The 21,198-nt window shown below is 41.3% G+C and overlaps 2 protein-coding genes across 2 annotated transcripts in view; one reads left to right on the top strand and one right to left on the bottom strand.

Moving 5' to 3' along the window:
* Window positions 1-14,200, top strand: part of ZNF518B (zinc finger protein 518B) — a 79,786-nt gene extending 65,586 nt beyond the window's left edge. Inside the window, exon 3 of the mRNA XM_037898059.2 lies at window positions 14,113-14,200. The gene's annotated coding sequence lies outside the window, so the exon portion shown is untranslated. The remainder of the gene's footprint in view (window positions 1-14,112) is intronic.
* The window catches only part of CLNK (cytokine dependent hematopoietic cell linker), a 71,791-nt gene that overhangs the window by 25,443 nt on the left and 25,150 nt on the right, over window positions 1-21,198 (bottom strand). Inside the window, exons 3-6 of the mRNA XM_043544648.1 lie at window positions 8,841-8,912; window positions 7,877-7,926; window positions 3,101-3,141; window positions 1,459-1,621 (exon numbers count right to left, since the gene is read on the bottom strand). Of these exons, the coding sequence (XP_043400583.1) occupies window positions 1,459-1,621; window positions 3,101-3,141; window positions 7,877-7,926; window positions 8,841-8,912 (326 nt within the window). The remainder of the gene's footprint in view (window positions 1-1,458; window positions 1,622-3,100; window positions 3,142-7,876; window positions 7,927-8,840; window positions 8,913-21,198) is intronic.

Below are 21,198 nucleotides of genomic sequence, written 5' to 3'. Positions count from 1 at the left end.
AGTCCCACTCCGTTACCCCTCAGGAGGAGGCAACTTGGCCTATTTTCCTCAAAAACCTCTGCAATAGAGCAACAACAATAATAAAAGATGGTTAGAAACCCTCTCCCGACCAGTCATTTTTTTAGACTGGTTCCTGCCTAAACTGCTGTCCGACACTGTCCCCTGCACCCTATATTCTTGTTCGCTATCATTTATTCAGAAGGTATAACAGGAAGTCTTTTCAATACCTACATTTGTTTCTAATACACATTTATGCTTGTCTAAAATGTGCCTACATTTTGATACACATCCATGTACATGAGCATGTTTTTCCAAGTCAGTACATTTTCTGAGTCATTAACTTCAAGTGTGTATTTTTATTTCCTATAAAAGATTGCAGAATGGGACATGAACACAAAAGTCTGTCTTTCTGAAATGCATTTTCAGATTCTTTTCTGGAATGTGGCAGCTACAGGTCATAACTGAACTAAAAATGGCTGTCTATTTGTTTAATATGCTTTTCTTTGGGTCCATCAGTCAAAATTTGCATTGTTTTCCCCAGGCAGTAACTGTACTCTAGGGGGCTCTTAGATAAGCACCAGAGGATGCTTCCAGAGGGTTCCTAACAGAAATGTTCCCATTGGCAAGCAGGGGGGGAAAAAAGATTTAATCAAGCATTTGAGTGCTGCTACTTCAGGTTTCCAAATAAAGCCTGGAAATAAGTTTTTAGAACTCAGCATAGCCTACCCTGAGTTGAACCCATACTGTGTTCATACACGCTGAGGGATCTAAGGAAAAAATGAGCTCAGTAATTTGATTAGGGTCCAATGTAAATCCCATTGAAAACAATGGAAAAAACTTTGGCTTCAGTGGGAACTGAATCAGGCCCTTACTTTATACAAACCTCTCCCATTTGCTGCTGTAGAACTGATTTTAGTTTTTTTAAATTTAATTTATTTGCTATTTGTTGGGCGCATTTTATGTACATATTTGAGATTTCTGCCTATGGCTCTTTTTTTTTTTTTTTTTTGGCAGGGGTTTAAAATTTCTAGAAAGTAGTTATTAGGGCTGACTAGCATAGCCTGTAGGGGCCACCTTTCTTTACCCCAAATTTGACAGCGGCTTGTGTCATTATATTATAGGTAAGCGCTAAGATAAAATGAGACTTGAATAGGGCCTTCTGTAAAACAAATCACTGGCTTGATTAAAATACAGAATTTTCCTACAGACAATCCTTGGGAAAATTTAAAAACAAAATGCCCATTCCTGAAGGATGTGGTAGGTACCCTTAAAATAATGTTACATTCATTCATATGCAATTGATTATCCTGGCAATCACATTTTTCTTTCTATATCTTTCACCCGGTGGAGCACTTGGTCTAAATATTTTTAAAAATGACCAAACGGAGCACAATCTGGTCCTTGCTTTCCCCATTTAACCCAAGGACCCCGTTCTGTTTTAGCACAGAAGTCAATTACCTGCATACTCAGATTCTTGTATTGGTTTGGCAGGCAAAATTTTCAAAGCATGCATTGCCTCCAAGCTGGAAGTTTTTACAGTATCATAGGGATACTGTTCTTCATCAGGTACGTCGCGTGAATGTTCTGATTCATCCTCACCCACTTTTGCAAAATCTTTATCCTAAGCAAAAGAAAGAAATTCAGGTAACACAGGGCTCACTTCAGGCTTGGCCAAAGTCAATGGAGTTGCATTCACTCGAATGGCTCAGTTGAATGGCTTCAGCGACCATTGATGGAGTTGGGCTGACTCCTGCCATTTCATGCCTGCAGACTGTGAACTGGGAGTTTTGTTCAACTGTTGAAGGGATGAAGGTGAAAGGTTGCACAGAGTACACTGGTGCAGCAGAGTTTCTGTTTGCAGTTTAGAATTTAACTAAGGCTGCATACAAACTTAAAAGTGACTTTAATTTAAAAGTTAGTGGGACTCAGTCTCATAAGAGGGAGATTTTCAAATAGCAGTTATGAGTCTAATTTCCATCAACTTTTGCTGAGTATCATTTGTGCCTTTGAAAAACTCCCCTAAGTGCCTAAGTCACTTTGGAAATAGTAATCTGGTTCCTAAGTCACTTTTGAAAATGTTACATAGAGTGTAACTTAACCAGCAAAGCACATTTTAAAAATTGTACATTTCACTGTAATATTTTCAATGTGTCATTTGTGCTATGCTGTTCAGTTACATAAATCAAGCAGCTAGGGAATAGAACTAATATTGTCACAGAGGGTATTTCTGTCCTTGGACTCTGTGAATCTGAACATCAGTGATTTATGTAATTACTCAGTCATCACAAACTGTAAATTTTAAAATAAAAATCTAATATTCAAAAGTCACTTTTGGTTAATAACTATTCAAATATTTGAGTCCTGAGTGCTTGCACTAGCAAATCTTCTGTTTCCAAGCAAACAAGGCAGGGAGGTGAATATTACTGTATGGTAGAATTGCAATCAGCTTTCAAATTTGAATGAAAGTTCACTGCAATGTTTTTATTTGCCCAGCTCTTCTGTTGGCACTACTTGGATACTAATTGTCCAATTTATAGCACATGGTCTTGCCATTCTTGTTTACACCAACTTCTATTGACTTCAGAGTGATTTTTGAGATACACAGGTAAAACAGAATCAGGCCATAGATAAGTAATTGGCTGAGTAGTCTGCTCCTGTAACCCAGCTTCAGAAGTTCCAAGCCTATCTGGAAATAATCATTTTCCATGTTTATTTGAATACAAAATTGCACACTGGAGAACAGATGCATCTTATACTTTTGTAGATTTGATACTGAATGATTATTCTAAATACAATGTTACTGTAGTTCAAAATAGAACATAGCTATATACAGAAAATGAACCATATTCTTGGTATTTTCAAAAACAAGCATTGGCCTAATCCTGCTCCCACTGAAGTCAATTTAAAGCTTTCATTGATTCCAATAGGAGCAGAGTTAGGCCAAAACTAAGCACTTTTCAAAATCCCACTCTACATTCCAGATGCTCAGGCAGAAAGGATGGTCTTCCCACAACAGCATTACAGCAGGTGACCATCTTAAATTTCAAGTCTAAGTGAAAGTAAAGCAAAATTTTAGAAAGGAAGGGAAAAAAATACTTACAAAATCAGATGTTTTTCCAGGAATATTTCTGCTCTTGTCTTCTAAATAAAATGGTCAGAAAGATTACAGCAAATATTATATATTCTATATAGAAGAGTGATATTTAGCATTTTATTAAAGGGAACAGAATTTAGTTAACTGTATAATATACTGAAAATATTCACATAGCTCACATAGTGAAAAATGCCAGCTGCCCCTGAGTAGATACATTAGTAAGGAAAGAGTCTTATGGAATCTCAGACCCACCCTTATTTCATCTGCACAGAGGCTATGAAGGCCAAGTTTTTCTCAAACGGGTGCCTAAAGCTAGGTGCCTAAATAATAAATAAATAAAAATATTGTAAGTAGTTTTATGGTTTCCATGACCACAGCATCTGAGCACCTCACAGTTAGAGCTTAGAAGAAAATGGTTTTCCTGTCCCATGGATATTTTTGGGAGCTCAATTTCTTCCTGTCTCAAATCTGGACAAAAAGTTGAAATCTCAACTATTCATGAACTGAAAAAACCCCCAATTTGTTTGGTTCTGGGCAATCAAAATGTTTCATTTTGATCATTTTGGTTCACAGCAGCCCTTATTTTGGCCGCTTCTGCTAGAGGCTCAAACCTGCCATTCACTCAGCTAACCTCATCACTGGCCAGCGTGGGGGAAATGGAGAACAATCTCCACAGTCTCTATTGTCCCACCTAGTGTTGCTCACAGACCAGGTCAACTATCCTGTGTCCGATCAGGAGTTGGGGGACTGGGGGGAACCTGGGCCCACCCTCTACACTGGGTTCCAGCCCAGGGGCCTGTGGATAGCAGCTGTCTATATCTCCTGTATCAGCTGCATGACAGCTACAACTCCCTGGGCTACTTTCCCATGGCCTCCCCCCCAGCACCTTCTTTATCCTCACTGCAGGATCTTCCTCCTGAAGCCTGGTTATTCTTGTACTTCTCAGTCCTCCAGCAGCACACCTTCTTGCACCCCCCCCACTAACTGATGGGTGGTCCTTTTTAAACCAGGTGTCCTGATTAGTCAGCCTGCCATAATTGATTCTAGTATGTTCTTAATTGGCTCCAGGTGTCTTAATTAGCTTGCCTGTCTTAATTGGTTCTAGCAGGTTCCTGATTGCCCTAGCGCAGCCCCTGCTCTGGTCACTCAGGGAACAGAAAACTATTCATCCATCGGCCAGTATATTTGCCTTCTACCAGACTCCTGTACCCCACTGGTCTGGGTCTGTCACAATATGTATTGTGTTATGTAGATCCTTTGGACATTCTAACTGACCCTGACCAAAAAACAAAAGAAACACACCCTTTTATGCATCATTGTTCTTCTGTAAGTTAGATTCAATACATGATTCCAGCAACAAAATATTGCACAATGTTGCATGGCCCAGCAGATGGCATTAAATGTTCATTTGTACTGTACCTGTACTACTGTTATCTGTTTATACAGTCATCCGTGGGGGAGGAGAAACAGACTCCTGCAAACTATGGGCCTGACTCTCCACTCACTTACACCAGTTTACTACTATAGCTCTATTGACTTCACTGAAGTTACTCCTGATTTACACCAGTGTAAGTGAGAGGAGAATAAGGCCCTACAAACATAATGATGAAAACAAACCAGTGCTTTAAAGTTTCATTCTTTCGTTTTTTATTTCAAGTTATAAAAATGACTCTATATTCCTTGAGTTCCAAGTTAAACACCCTCAACATGACAGGAAAATGAGTCACACAGATCAATATTATTGGCCACATTCTCTAGTATAACCAAATGGAATTTGGAACAGGACCAGGCAGAGGTAGCCTCGTTCCCAGCATAAATTAGAGCATCATAAAGACATCAATAACTTAAATTTACACCTGTATGCCCAGAGCCCCAAGCCATTCTGATAGTAAAGTGGGTGAGGTTCTGTGGCCTCTAATGTGGAGGAGGTCCAACTAGATGATCGTGATGGTCCCTTCTGGCCTTTAATGTCCATGAGTCTGTGAGCCTGGGATCACTGGAGCTCAGAGGCATCCCAGCCATGCCTCCTTTCTTCTCGGAACACCTCTTCTGACCGTGTGTGGTGAGAATGATCACATAGAGCCACAGCGCTGGTGCTGTTCTATCTAGGGATTCCCTTTACGCAAGGAGAACCCTCAGTTTTCTGGTTAAGTTATCTGTCCAGCTCCTTTCTGCTGACTGAGTAGTGCAAACCAGCCAGTACAGGGGGGAAAATCTTCCTCTTATATCATGATGGTCTTTCAATTCAATACCTTTTCTATAGTGGTGACGAATCTTATATACACTAATGTAACATAATCAGCACAATGTGTATTGGGGCCTGATCTTCCAAAACACCGAGCACCATCTGGAAGGTGCATGGCAATTGAGGGCACGAACACTTTTCAGGACGGTGTTCATTTATTTATTATTTGTAATGTGCTCATACCCTCAGGTCTCAGTCAGATCAGGGCCCCATTGTGCTGGTGTTGTAGGAGACAGTCTTTGTGCCAAAGAGTCTACAATCTAATTGACCTCTTCTTACCACTGTTATTTTCATTGGAAACTGAAGACCTGGTGTAGACTTGGCATTTCTCAGCCTTTTCAGGTTGGTGACCCCTTATTCAAAGTCAAAACATCTTCACAGCTCCCTTACATTTACCAGAGTGCCACGGGTTACCATATTGCACATTAGTACCAAGTATCAAAATTGCCTTTTTACTTTAAATGAGACAACAGGGACAACTTTGATTCTGTGGTCACACTAATTAAAATAGGAGTTCACAGGGTCTGAATCTGCACCCATGGACTTCAATGCAAGAAGATCTTAGAAAGGTCAGTGATTTCATTATGTTTCTAATAGTGACATCAGACAGGAAGTTGTGTTTTAATAAACAGCCCAACCTGCAGATGCTTAGCCAATCTCTCCAAACCCCTTTGATATACAAAATTGGGTTGAAAATTTTTCAAGGGTAAGATTCTCTTAGGCAGTTTCTAGTTTGTCTGGAAATATCATGAAAAATGCCCATCTCATATATTTAGGCATCTCTGTTTTAGGCCTTAGTGAGGACATGCAGGATTCTCAAAAATTATGTGGGCTCAATTCAAGGGATGAGCAGGAGAATAGGCTGGCCTCTCTTCCGAGACTAGGGGGAGGAGGCAGGAAGCTGCCAGTAAGTGCCAGCTGTAGGGAGGTTTTGCTGTGATGTGGCCACTTGTTCACTTAGAAGTGAATCGAAAGAGAACACGTCACTGAAACCACCAGACAGGTTGGTTTTATTTTATCTGAGTTGGTTCTTTTCACCACAAAACCTACTTCCTATTGGTGCTAGCTGGAAACATCACCTAGTAGTTAGGGGGTCACTTCCTTCTTAATACGGGGAACCAAGGGGTTAGTTCCTTCTTAATAGGGGAACCCAGGCCCTGTGACAGTTACCAAGGTCTACCCAAAAGCACTTTAAGGCTGCCCGCCCTGGGCCACTTCCTACCCTCTTCTCTATGGTCCAAGCTTTGTAGTCTGTAGCAAAAGATAATGAAAAAAATACACTACCTACACCTTTAGCCTGTCTGAGCCCAGCAGGAAAGCTCCTCTTTTCCCAGAGGAGCTTCTACAGCATCCCTTCCTAGGAACTCCCAGGGTAGACCTTTCTCCCTGCCTTGTCAGCCTCTTTCAGAGCTGTCTGGATTCCTTTTAAGCTCCACCTCCATCTGGAGCATGCTCTGCAGCTGCGGCTGGGCATGGTCAGCTGGGCCCAGAGTTGCTCTTTAACCCCTTCAGACCTAGTGCAGGGTTTATACACCCTGTAACATCCTCTATTAAAAAAGCCCTTTGATGCTATTTTAAAGTAAAAAGTAAGGGGGTGGTGGATGTACACATTTTAGCAAACGTCCTTTATGTGTGAATGTGTAACACGTGGCAAGATGCATGTGTTGTACAATAAATGTAGGGTACCGGCTTTACATCCAGCACACGTGTTTGGTTAATAGAGCTCTTGATTTCACAAAGCACTGATGTACATTCTTTTCATTAAGCGTGTTCCATTGAAGTCTTGGGGTGAAATCCTGGGCCCATGGGTGTCAGTGGGAATTTTCCCCACTGATTACAGTGGGGCCAAAATTTTACCCATGAAGTCAATGTGACTTAAGTACATGCTTAATGTTAAACATGTACTTAAATGCTTTACTGAATGAAGGCTAGAGAGCACCTTATAATTAGGATCAGGGCCTTATAAATAGGAGACGTTTAATTTTTTTTTCTAAATTAAAATGGATTTTTTTTTGCAAAAGGTCAATCCCCCGATTGTTTTAGAAGAGATCAACTGTTTTGATAATTTAAATCAGATCTGATGGTACAGACACCTGTGCCCATGAAACTTGGCCTAAATGGGGCAAGATAGATATAGATAAAAAGGCACTTTAAAAAAAAAAAGCTTTGTACATTCTTCCCTCCCATGGTTTTTAGAAGCAATGAACCATTTCATTAACAATTCAATGTTTGTTGTTTTAAATCTCCATTTTATATGCAGCAGGATAACTTATTACATGTGATGTAGAACTTTTTAATGCATGAGGCCACAAAATCACTATTCTTGTGTGCTGGTAGTTTTTGGCCTCATTCATTCATTGATACCTGAGTTGTGTATATTTCTTACAATAGATCAACACACCTGGGTTCTGATTCTATATTCTTTGCATATCCCAAACTATTGCTGACACCAAGGGTAATAAGAATAGTAAAAAGAAAACAGAATGAAAAATGTCATTGAGAAGAAACATGGTATAAATGGTAACATAGTTTTTTACCTCTGTGGTTTAACTCTAGCTTACTTGCTGCATTCATGTTTGGCCAAGATCTAAAGAAGTAAAAGAGAACAAATGCAGTCACCAAAATATTAGCAAGTTTATCAAAACCTCATTGAAGGATTAGCATAACAGAATGAGTGAACTGCTAATCATTTAAGTGAGAAAACATTTTTGGTAACTGTGGGAAAATTGATGATTTTGGGGCCTCTTTATCTGTCTTGGTTGTATTGCCAGTAATATGTTGCAGTTACGTAGGACCCATCTTTCCTATGCAAGAATCTCAAAGCATTTTACAAATATGAATTAATTAAGCATTGTAGATAAATAGTATAACTCCTGTATTGGTGATTCAGTAGATGGCACTCTGCCTTCTGAATCTGTACTGATCCAGTGTCTAAACATGCGCCCCGATGAACCACCAAGATGTGAGCACAGAGGATTCATATGCATAGATCTCTCCCTTCACTGTTGGAATGATGGCTCTGTCTGTCACCCTCATCCGCCTCACCCCTTGTACTTCAGATCTTACTGTCCCAGTACTTATATGGATCCATCATTGTGGTATGTGAGCACCTACCAACTATTCAAAAACAGGAAAATAACTATGTTTTTGAATTTAGATATAACCAGGATTAGGAATAAATTTACACACACCCCATCACCCTAATATCTGAGCAGCTTCTCTAGGAAATGCGGAGGGTTAGCAAAATATCAGCTCTAAACCTTTGGCTCCAAACTCCCCCCTGTACTTAGAGCTGACCTGTAGCTTCTGCTCTTTTTTGTCTTATCTCTTGTAGCAGCTACTGAACAAAAAATGAAGCTGAGTGGTTTCCTGTTTAGTGAGCTCTCTTCAAACCACACTGGATTCATCTGACCTTTAGCTGGCCAATGTTTGAAGCAGCTATACATCAATAATAAAATTATTATAATTTATCAGGGCTTTAAAAATAATAAATTTACTTACTTATTCATTGGCAAAGTTAGCTTCCTGTTTTTCAGATCTGTTAGTCGTTCTACTATAGTTTTCCTGTTGACTCTGATTCAGTAGAAAATAACTTAATTAGAAAATAGTAATATGTTGGAAACAAGCTTCAATGGGAGCAAAATTAGGCCCATGTATCTTAGAAGTTTTTCAAATCTGGAAACTATAAGTATAGCTGAATGACATTTCTTCCCCCCATGTCTTCCCCCCCTTCCCTCTAATGGGCGGATTTGGCTTTTGCCTGTTCTTGTTTTTAACAATTTAGAACCAAATTGTTCCCTATGCAAAAAGAAAGGGGGAGAAAAACCCATTGGTGACAGGAAACTTTGAATTCCAACTTCCAGTGACATCATTCCGTTAGAGTGGGGATGCATTAACTTCTTGTGCAAGGGAAAGCGAATTAAGCTACCAAAACCTATGGCTGTCCAGGCATGAACTCCATGCCAGAAACTGTGATTGGGAAATGGGATGGATCACTCAGAATTGACCTGTTTTGTTCATTCCCTCTGAAGCAGCTGGCACTGGCCACTATCAGGACACAGGGCTAGATGGACCGTTGGTTTGATCTGGTATGGCTGTTCTTATGGACAGTGGGACACTTGCTGAACAATAGGGCATACACATGAAGCTCTTGTCCTGATTACTCCCTTCATGGCAACATAGCTCTGCTTCCCTGCCATGCCCTGTCCACTTGCAGTTGCTCCTGAGACCCTTTGGAGTGGGGTTTCTTCTAGAAGGCAGGGAAACCCAGGTAAAATAATACTGATCTATGACTCAATCCTGCAAACTCCTGCAAGCTTAATTTCTAAAGACTACTCCCATGCTTAAAGTTAATCATGCACTTACATATTTGCAGGAAGAGGGTCTTACAACTAGCTCACTGCATAATCTCCATAGATTTCAAGGGTGACAATTCCCCTGTGAGCAGTTTTCCCTAGCTCAATTTCTGGCTTGCTCACTCCAGATCCACAGAGCCAAACAATGCAGCTTTCTTATGTAGGGTTTTGCTGTGGTCTCTGATTCGTGCAACAGAGACACTGCTCCCTCCTTCTGCATGATAGGGAGTTTTCCATGCCATTTAGCACCCATTCACCTTTGTTGCAGAAGGGAGTATGTGGCCTTTAAGTTAATGGTAGCATTTTCCAGCGTTTGCCATCAATGATATTCATTCTCTAGCTAGAGCATGTTCAGAAATCTTAATTCCATATTTGTGACAGTGCCCTTCATTGACACAAAGTACCATCATGCCCATTTCAATTCATGATTCAAGTCACATTATTTATGGTTCAAAGATATTAAGGAAGAGGAAATGTAGGGTAGCATTAATTTTAAGTGTCCATTGACTCATGTTTAATTGCTGACAAAATGCAATGAAACACCTACAGAAATACATCTGACATTTACACTAATGCCAGCTGAATTCAGCATGATGGATTCTATTATAATAGATTATGATTAATTCATGATGAAATGGATACATAAAAGTTTCTATTCCAAAATCTGAAATTTGCCAAGAATCGTGATACTAAGGGCCATATTTTGGTACACTTACTCAAATTCAGGGGTATCTTACTTCACACAGTTCCATTGACTTCAATGGCACTACATCAGGGGTAAGGTGCAATTTACCCTGAGTGAGAATATCAGAATCTGGTTCTAAGCAATAACAGGATCAATTCACAGCCTAAAAAGAGTTAAAGAGATTCATATTCATTTCCTGACCTTTCTCCTAGCTCCTCACTCTCCATAAATTTGTCCCACGTGTGAACAGTGACACACAGAACAACTGGTAGTATCCCATTCAATATTGTCACATCCAACTTCAGCACTTTAAATGAGTCCAATACTGGGCATTTGCTTTTTCATTAGATTGCTAATTTCCACGGATAATGCAACAATTATTCCTGTGAGTAATCTTTATTCACAAGAGATTGTACATTTCACAGTCTGGCCCAAAATGTTCACTGGCACGTTTGGGTTGGTTGAACATTATTAATTATTATTATTGTATTTATTATTTATAGTGCAGCAGCAACTAGGGGCCCCATTCATAGACCAGGGCCCCAATGTGCTAGGCATAAGTACATAAAAAAAGCAATTCCTGTCCCAAGGAGCTTACAATCTAAATAAAGGACAAGAGAAAACAGACAGATACACCTAACAGGTAGCATGAGCACAAGGTAACAATGACACAAAAGTAGGTCAGCAGGAAAGAAGTGGACCATGGAACACATTTAGGATGTGGAACCAGTGCATTATGTAGTTACACTCCCAAAAAATCAATGAGACTAATCATGGGATGAGAATTACTCATGTGAGTAATGCCTGCAGGATCAGGTTCCTTGATAGAAACACTGTCTCAAAAGAAACACTAGGCCATTATTTTTGCAGGGAAAATGTCTGTTTTAAACTTTACAGCTGAACAATAGTGCAAGACGTGACCAAAGGATCCTGTTTCATATCTCAGTGCCACTTATCCTACTCCATAACTCAAAATTATGTTCAGTATAAGTGTTTACCAGGGCAGTTGTTAACTAATTTCATTATTAAGGCACTAGTAAAATAACTAGCTTAGGTCCTGAACTGTGGTTAAAAATGTTACACATGGTGCATGTAGAAGTGTGATTAAAACTTTAGTGGCTTAGAAATCGCAAGGTCATTTTGTTATACTGTGGTTTAGCGAGCATTGTGTTGCTCATTTCCTTTTCTGATAAAATCTTTTTTCAAACACTGTAGCTTAGTACAAGCGTTCTGGTCAGCAGAAGCATCGGTCACAGGCATTATGACCCTGATGAAGCAAAACTGAAATCAGTGGAGTAAAGTCAACGGGACATGCTTAAAGTTAATCATAGGTAAAATTCTCAAATGCACTGAAGTCTCTCTTTCAAAAATGAGGTAGGTATGATGGCTACCATCTTGGCTAACCCACTAAAGACTGAATCAGGGACCTTCAGAGCTAAAAGCACTGGATGCTATAGCTTGAACTAAAGAGCCAAGATTCTGTAGCTCAGGGCTCATATCTCATAACTCATATTTTCTCTAATACACACTCACTGATGGGCCACATAGGCCCTTAGGCCCACATCCTCAAATGTATTCAGGTGTCTACCTACATGGGAATTCGGGATCTTAATACTTTTGAGGATGTGGGCATGGAGAACCTAACTGCTAACTGACTATCACTTTTTTTTTGAAAATGAGACTTAGGTTCCTAAGTCACTTAGGTGCTTTTGAAACATTTTATCCTGCGTGCTTACATGTTTTGCTGAATTGGAGCCTATATTATTTTTAATCCAAAAAGCCCCTTTCCCCCAATACATCAGTAATAGGATGCTCAGTGGAAAAAATATACAGAAGACAACATTTTATTCAATGTTGTGAGTAGTAGATAACATTGAATAAAACTGATGCTCAGGTAAACAAATAAAATACAATTAGAATACTGAGGCCATCAAACTGCAAATGGTTCCACCTTGGCAGACTTCAGCATCCATACAGAGTCATGTTTTGTTTTTCACTAAGGTGAATGTTGGTATCAAGACTGATAATTTGTTAATATTTATCTCCTTTTTAAAAATGTCTTTTTAAAAAAAAAACACAAATAAACATTTGGAACAGCTTCTCTTATTAACACCTACTTAGCAGATTTATGTAACTGATCATTGGCAAAAAATTTAAAATGGTGATTGATATGTATGTTTTTATTTACATTGTTAGGACACTACAATGAAAGTGTGTTGGGGGTATGTCTACACTGCAAAATTTTTTATATATATATATATATATATATATATATATACACACACACACAACTCAGCTGACCCCGACTCACGCTACAGGACTAAAAATAGCAATGTAGACATTTGGGCTTCGGCTGTAGCCTGGACTGTCCCCCCCCCACTGTTGTTTCAGAGACCAGACTGCAGATCAAGCCCAAATGTCTACACTGTTCTTTTTAACACTATAGCACAAACTTGACTCAGTTGATGCAGGTTTGTGCATCTTTTTTTACAGTGTAGCTGTACTATGGATGTCCTTGATAACATTTTAAAAGGACACACACAAATAAACAGACTCACCAGTTATCTCAAGATCAAATCAAAATAACCCAGGGGTGAGCAAACTTTTTGGCCCGAGGGCCACATCTGGCTATGGAAATTGTATGGCAGGCCATGAATGCTCTCAAAATTGGGGGTTGGGGTGTGGAAGGGGGTGAGGGCTCCGGCTGGGGGTGTGGGCTCTGTGGTGGGTCCAGAAATGAGTTTGGTGTGCGGGAAGGGGCTCCGGGCTGGGGCAAGGATTTGGGATGTGGGGCAGGGGAGGGCTCTGGCTGGGGGTGCGGGCTCTGGGGTAGGACTGGGGATCAGGGTTTGCAGTGCAGGAGGGTGCTGTGGGCTGGTACCAAGGGGTTCAGGGGGCAGGAGGAAGATCAAGGCTGGGGCAGGGGGTTGGGGCATAGGTGGGGGTCAGGGGTGCAGGCTCTGGGCAGCGCTTACCTCAAGCAGCTCCCGGAAGCAGCAGCATGTCCCCCTTCTGTCTCCTATGCAGAGGCGCAGCCACGCAGATCTGAACACTGCATCATCCATAGATGCCATCCCTGCAGCTCCCGCTGGCTGTGGTTCCTGGCCAATGGGAGCTGTGGGGGCGGCACTTCGGGTGGGGGCATTGTGTGGAGCCCCTTTGCTGCCCCTACGTGTAGGAGCCAGAGTGGGGACATGCCGCTGCTTCCAGGAGCCGCGCAGAGCCACAGCACATGCAGAGTGGGGCAAGCCTGTGAGCCCACTCTCCAACTGGAGTGCTGGAGCGGGACAAGCCCTGGATCCTGCTCCCTGGAGGGAGCTCGAGGGCCAGATTAAAATGTCTGAAGGGCCAGATGCGGCCCCCAGGCCGCAGCTTGCCCACCCCTGAAATAATCCCACAGGAACATAAATATAACAAAATTTAACCACCATGTTGGTTAAATGAAAATGTCAGAAGTGCTAACTAGGGACATTTCCTTAGCATTTTTCTAGAGAGTACCCTGGTGCTGAATAGCAGTAACCAGCTGCAAAAATACAAGCACTATTTTTACACTCAGAACACAAAAGGTTAGAAAAAATTAAAGCTGCTTCTATCAGGGAAACAAATCCCCAAGTATATGTGGTATGAATCCTGCTCCTCTAGTCCTCTGACAACACAGGTATTCAAAACTGACAATTAAGTACGTACTTATATCTATATTATAGCCTAATCTTCTGATTTGGAATTGCTGCAGTGAATCCAAGTCTGGCTATTTGGCACTGGATGAAAGAGATTGAAAAAAATATCACTGTGGCTGAAGAAAAGCACAGAACTATGATAAGGTATGTTTCAAACAGCACGTATTTTGTCATCCTGGAAAAGATGGAAATATTTTACTTAGCCTTTCTTCTTATTTCCAAATACTTACTGAAACTAGCCCTTCAAAAAAACCTGCTGCTGCTAAACACAGATTATATTATATTTCATTTTTTAAAAGCGATAGAGTGCTGCACTTTGAAACTCTTGGAAGGAATTTGGCATTTGGCAGTATAAAGAAGAGTCATTTTCCCTCCCAGAACTCTTCTGTCTGCACAGACCAAACTTGTTCTGCCAGCAAGGAAGTGTTTCTGGCCAGGTGAGGTCAGACTGTGTACTATAATCTAGATGCATGCACAGCATTGCAAAACTTCCTCAGGGAGAGCATTGTACCTCAAGAGGGGAGAATGTGCATTGCATGCTCTGTCATGCCTTTCAGTGATACAGTCTGTGCTCTCTCCTGGACCACCACGTTGGATTTGCTTCCTCCTTATGCAACACTGTTTGTACAGGGATTCATTACACACAGTGAAGGGGAGTGCCAAATTTCTCCATTAATTTTATGCTGTGTACTGCTTTATGCTTAGCAACCTATATCACACCCTCAATCCAAACCATCCTGTGACGCCCAATAACTTTCACAGATGTACTCAAATACTTGGCATTGTTATTACCAGCAAAGTTTGAAGCAGTGACTTCCTGACTGAACTCTTTTTGTGAGGAGTAGCATGAACCTTAGGAACCTGAAAGGTAATTAGATATGCTTGAAAAAAAATGCAGGTTAGGGGTTTGTTGAATGTGTAGTTATTACTCCTATAACTGTGTTTGTGCCAAGTGTTTTCTTATCTACAATAGCCGTTCTGTTACAGGCACAGCATAGAGAAAGGAGCTTAGGAGAACAGTGGGGAGAAATATAAATACTTATTAACTGTGATACGAACTGTCTCTGCAGTGGATCTCTGCTAAACTCACCCTCAGTCATGGATTCTGCAGAAGGATCAGCAGGGTGCAAGTGGAAGTACAGCTATCACACATGCATACTTTGTAGGTTTTCTGCCCAACTAGCTAGAAGCAAAATATTTCTTTGTGAGTAAGAGAAGGAGGATTGGGAAGGGAATGTGAATAGTAGATACCATCGCAATTAAAAGAAAGAGTTGTCCAAATTCAGCCCTGCCCCGCACCACCGAATTCAATGGGAATTGCCCACTTTCTATGCTGAATTTAGTCCAATGTTGTTGTCCTGTTGGCCTGATTATAATATTGTTAACGCATGTTCTCACCACTAGGTTGCTCCCACCTGCCTGAACACAGCATTGCAGGGGACTGTGCCTCTTGCTCAGCCTCTGGCCAGAGGACTTCCTCAGCCGCAGTGGCCACTTCTAGCCGGTCTCTTCCCCAAACTCCCTCATTAATCTTCTGTGTCTCAATCCTCTGGCCAAGTCACACAACAGTTCAGTCCCCTTACGGGCTTTAGCTTTACCAAAGGTCCTTCACCTCTCCTGGGCTTGACTCTAAACAAAAGGCTTTTTCACCCCTCCAGGGCTTGACTTCAATTCTTCCCCCTTGTTAGGGTATTGACGCCCCAGGCTTTTCCATGCTGGGAGTCTAAGTGCTACTTAAACTAGTCTTCCACCCCTCATGGGCTTCTAATTCACTGGTCCTCACAGACTCTAACTTGAGGCTCCTCTCCACTCTAGGATCCCCCCACAGGAGTTAACCCTGATCCTGTAACTCTGCTTTCTGGTCACAGTGACTCACAAACTACTGGACCTTCCTTTAGACCCTTCCCAGAGAGAGAGAGAACTCTCCCTAGCTCTTCAGGGGTAGGAGCATATGACAGAAGAGTAGCTAATATTATACCTATATTTAAAAAAGGAAAAAAAGTGATCCAGGCAATTACAGACCAGTTAGTCGGACCTCAGTAGTATGCAAGGTTTTAGAACAAATTGTGAAGGAAAGAATAACTAAATTCACAGAGGTAAATGGTAAAGGGGATACAATGCAACATGAATATATCAAAGATACATAGTGCCAGACTAACCTGATTCCTTCTTTGAGAAAATACCTGATTTTTTAGATAAAGGAAATACAACACATCTAACATAGTTGGACTTTAGTAAAGCATTTGACATAATGCCACATGGGAATTTATTAGTTAAATTAGAGAAGATGGGGATCAGTACAAGCCTTGTAAGGTGGTAAGGTCAAGGAGAGAAGGTAACAGGTTGTGCTGAAGGGAAACTATTGGACTGGAGGGAGATTTACTAGTGGAGTTCCTCAAAGATCAGTCTTGGGCCAATCTTATTCAATAGACCTGGGCACAAAAAGTTGGGAAGCATTGACAATACAGAGGAGAATCAGAACATTAAACAGGAAGATCTGGATGACCTTGAAGACTGGAGTCACAAAATGGGATGAAATTCCATAGTACACTTAAGATCTAATACTAAGAATTTCTGCTATAAGCTGGCGGCTCAACAGTTGGAAGTGACATAGCAGGAGAGAGACCTAGGATAACTATAAACCATCAATGTGATGTGGCTGTGAAAAAGGCAAATGTGATCCTACATGTATCAGGCAAGGTATTTCCAGCAGAGATAGAGAAATATTAAGATTTTACAAGGCACTGGTAAGATCTCACTTGGAATACTGGGTACCATTCTGGTCACCCAAGTTCAAGAGACATGAATGAATGTAAACTGGAACAGGTGCAGAGAAGATGGATGATCAGGTGAATGGAGGACTTATGAGAGGAGACTGGAAGAGTTTGGTTTGTTTAGTCTAACAAAAAGAAGACTGAAATGGGATATGATTGCTTACTAGAAATACATTAGGGGGGTAAATACCAGAGAGGGTGAAGAGCTATTTAAGCTAAAGGAGAATGTTGGCACAAGAACAAATAGGTATAAACTGGCTATGAACAAATTCAAGCTGGAAATTGGAAGAAGGTTTCTAACCATCAAAGGAGTGAGGTACTGTAACAGCCTCCCAATAGGAGTTGTGGGGGCAAACAACTTAATTAGTTTGAAGAGAGAGCTGGACAAATTTTTGAGTGCAGTTGTATAACAGGGTTGTTTGTGACGGAAGAGAGCAGGGCTCAACATCCCTGGGACTCACGTCTGGTTTATGTCATATGTTCCTAAACCTTATGCTTCAGGGTTTCAGCCAGCCACTAGCATGGGTCAGGAAGGGATTTCCCTCACCATGTATTCTGGGAGGTTTTTTTTTTTTTTATCTCCTTCCACTGAAGCATAGGGTTGGCCGCAGGTGGAGATGGGACATTGTGGGGTAGGTCAGGGCTCTGAGGTGGTACTGAACATTCTCTCAGGTTGGCTGGTTCTTGCTCACGTGCTCATGGTCTAACTGATCACCATATGTGGCACCAGGAAGGGATTTCCCCCCTCATCAGATTGTCAGTGACCTGGTTTTTTCCCATATTCCTCCAGTGTGTGTGGACGCAGCTCATTTGCCTGAATTACACAGGGAACGGGGAAGAGACTCTGGCCCTGGTGCACCTTAGTCCCTCCTATTCTCTGCCTGTGTCACATGATAGTCTAGTTTCCTATGGGATGTAACACTTTGATTTTATTTCAGTTCTGTTGGGTTAGCATGCAGATGTTGGGTGCTTGTTGGTGGTCTATACTTTATAGCAGGTTAGCATGAATGATCTATGACTCTCTGTCCCACTCCACTGAGTTCCCAACTCTATTTAAATAGTATTCACCCTCCTTCACCACCATGGCTGGGGTCAGTTTCTAATTAAGCCCCATTACAGCCAAGTGAGGTCACCATTTAGCTCTTCTGTTGTCACAGAATCTCAGAGGGTTGGAAGGGACCTCAGGAGGTCATCTAGTCCAACCCCCTGCTCAAAGCAGGACCAATCCCCAATTTATGGCCCATATCCCTAAATGGCCCCCTCAAAGATTGAACTCACAACCCTGGGTTTAGCAGGCCAAAGTTCAAACCACTGAGCTGTCCCTCAGTGAGGCTGAGGGATAGCAGCTAAGTCATAGGCAAGGCTGAGCCCAGGTCATCTCAAAGGGCTAGCCAGCTCATAGCAAATATTAATAGTCCTACTCTAAGAATCATTGAGAGCTTGAGTCAGTGCTATTGTTCCCACTTCCTAGCCTCTGTCGAGCTTCTCAGACTCCTCCAGAACTGACTGGTAGAGAGCTTGATCTGGAATGAAGAATTCAGGTGAGACTAGGAGCTGGATAGGATTTTGTTCTTTATGACATTGCAGCAGCTTTCATATCACATTCACTATTAGCCCCTGGGAAAACTTGGAAAAACATTGCTTCTAAAAGCAATTCTGCCTCATCATATATTTTCTCCTTGTGTTGTAATGTTCAAAATCATATTTTAATTTATTTTCTATTTTGCTTTTATCTCACAAATGTTATGGCTTCCAGACTTGTGTCGAGTAGCTCCTGAACAAGCTGCTTTTAGTGACTTTTTGTTAGCATTTTAAGCTGACTTGCTTAGCATTGTGCCTACTCTAGTTTGCCATCTTGGACCCAAACCCCCAAGTCCTTATTCATATGAAGGAGCTGGAGGGCTACTCACATGTGGAAGAGTTTGTGGGTTTCTTAGCCCTGGAATTCCAGAGTCAGATTTTACTAGGCTCTGATGGAGTTGCTCAGTTTGTGGGAAGGATGGCAAAGCATCAGCCTCTGTCTATTTGTATGCCCTGCAAAAAGGTTAGGTAGTACTCCAGTCTCTGTTCTCAAAGGAGCACAAGGGCTACTTTTTCGCTATTCCCCCAGACATGTGTAGTGTCTAGTGATTAGTTCAGGGGGGAGGGATAGCTCAGGGGTTTGAGCATTGGCCTGCTAAACGCAGGGTTGTAAGTTCAATCCTTGAGGGGGCCATTTAGGGATCTGGGGCAAAAATTGGGGATTGGTTCGGCTTTGGGCAGGGGTTTGGACTAGATGACCTCTTGTGGTCCCTTCCAACCCTGAATATTCTATGATTCTATGAAGGTGGGCAAGAGGCAAGGCAGGTGATATGCTTCACTCTGTAAATGGTTCTGCCCGAAACAGAACAGATCAAATGAAAATCTAGAGGGGGAAAAACAGACCCTAGAGCACTCAACTTCTATTCACTCTATATACAGTGTCATAGGGCTTCTTATGCCGTTATGCTTAATATCTGCAACTCAGAAAAATAATACTGTACTGTGGGGAAAGGTATACAGTGACTTAATTTTTTCATCCTGTTTCTGTGTTCATAGATGCAAATGCCTGAGCCAAGTATGATGACTTCACTTCATTATATCACAATATTTGTGAAGAAGTCTTTTCACACCGAATTGGAGATAAGAATAGTAGTCATTTTTAAAAAAACCTTGAAAAACATTCTTTCTAAAAAATAATTATGCCTCTGTCATGTCTTTTCCCCTTGTGTTGCAATGTTCAAAAATATATTTCAATTTCTTTTCTATTTTGAGTACTTCCACTTTTATATATGACTGGAGTCTCTGAAAAATTTCCCCAAAAACCAACACTCACCATTACCCTGAGATGAAAAGACTATTTATTGATTCAGGTGGACGTATTTTGGTAAAACTAGAATACATAAGCACAAATTCTTACACAGAGAATGTCATACACAGATAGGTGAGTAATAAAACAGCAGTTACTCCAGATGCAGGGCTGGAATGTAACAACCTGCTAATGACTTGCAAGTTTCACATGTGGCTTTGGCATTGCAATATAATATCCATAAATCTCCTCTTGAAATGTAAGAATATAAGAAAATTCCCATTTTTGAGAGCGGGAGAGACTTCACTATAAGTTGAAATATCTATGCATTTTATTTATACATACATTCATGTGTAAAGATCTTGTCACTTAGGCTAGGATCTTGAAACATAGGTACCTTTAGTTTGGTGCTTGAATCAACTTTAGGGGCCTAGAGGCTTCCAAGTTTGAAAATGCTGGCATTTGCCTAGGTATGAATATGACCGCCATCATAGTAGTAGCTGAGTGCCCCCCCCCAACTGTTAAAATAGTACTAACAATACCAAGCTCTTTCACTCTCCATCCCATTGCTTGTAGAAGCAAATTTGAAAAGTTAGCAGACTTCGTATATGTCTGTTGTGTGTCTATGGCTACTTTAATTTAGCTAACTCGAGTACCAGATCAGTGAAGCTTTGGCAGTACAAGCTAGTCTCTGAGAAATTACCCAGGGTCCTGGGAGGGCTGGTATGTCCTGCCCTCAAGCCTGTGTTGTCATGGCTTCACTGCTCCAGGTATATTAAAGCTAGCTTCGGGATGCCTACATGAGCTGCAATCAGACCCCATGATTGCAATGTAGTTAGACTTTATGTGAAGAGCTTATTGAGGGAAAGTTAAATCAGAGTTTTGCATTTTGGCATGCAAGTGGTGAAGTTGCTCCTATCTCTTGAGGGAATGAATTCCACAGGCTAGATCTACCCTTGATGACCCGCTCGATCCCAGAACCACAGGCAAAAAATGAACAATTCTGAGGGTAACTGAACACTCTGCAAACATTCACAGTGAATCAGCACAGCTTATTTAGCTCAGGTGCATCAGTGATTGGTATATGTGGGATGTTTGTGGTGTTAGATGGTTTTCCAAATCACACTTTTGTCTCTGCAATGTTGTGATCTAGTATTAGTACACTGGGCTAGGAAACAAAACTGATAGGGAGGCTGGCTGGCTCCACACCAGCAAATTACTTTCTTGTGGCCTGTGTTGCTTCATTGATCTCTGTGTATTTCTTTGTTTCTGCATTTACATCTAGCATATGGCAACATCCAGACTGCTAGCCAAACAATTCTTAGGTGGGCATAGGAAGCATATACTGCAGTGTTTAGTAAGCACATAGGGGACAGACTGGTTGGAGAGATGGCCTAGTACTTTAACTGCACAAGCCTGCAGCTCAGTCTGTGTCCCTTCAGCCTCCTGGAAACATCTCATTCACATCTGATATGCTCAGAATCTTAACAAGATTTAGCAGAGTCACTCTAATACTATAATTGCATCATCTCTCATCATCA

Source organism: Chelonia mydas, chromosome 4 (genome assembly GCF_015237465.2).
Source record: "Chelonia mydas isolate rCheMyd1 chromosome 4, rCheMyd1.pri.v2, whole genome shotgun sequence".
NCBI lineage: Eukaryota > Metazoa > Chordata > Testudines > Cheloniidae > Chelonia > Chelonia mydas.
This window is presented reverse-complemented; position numbering and strand designations above follow the sequence as displayed.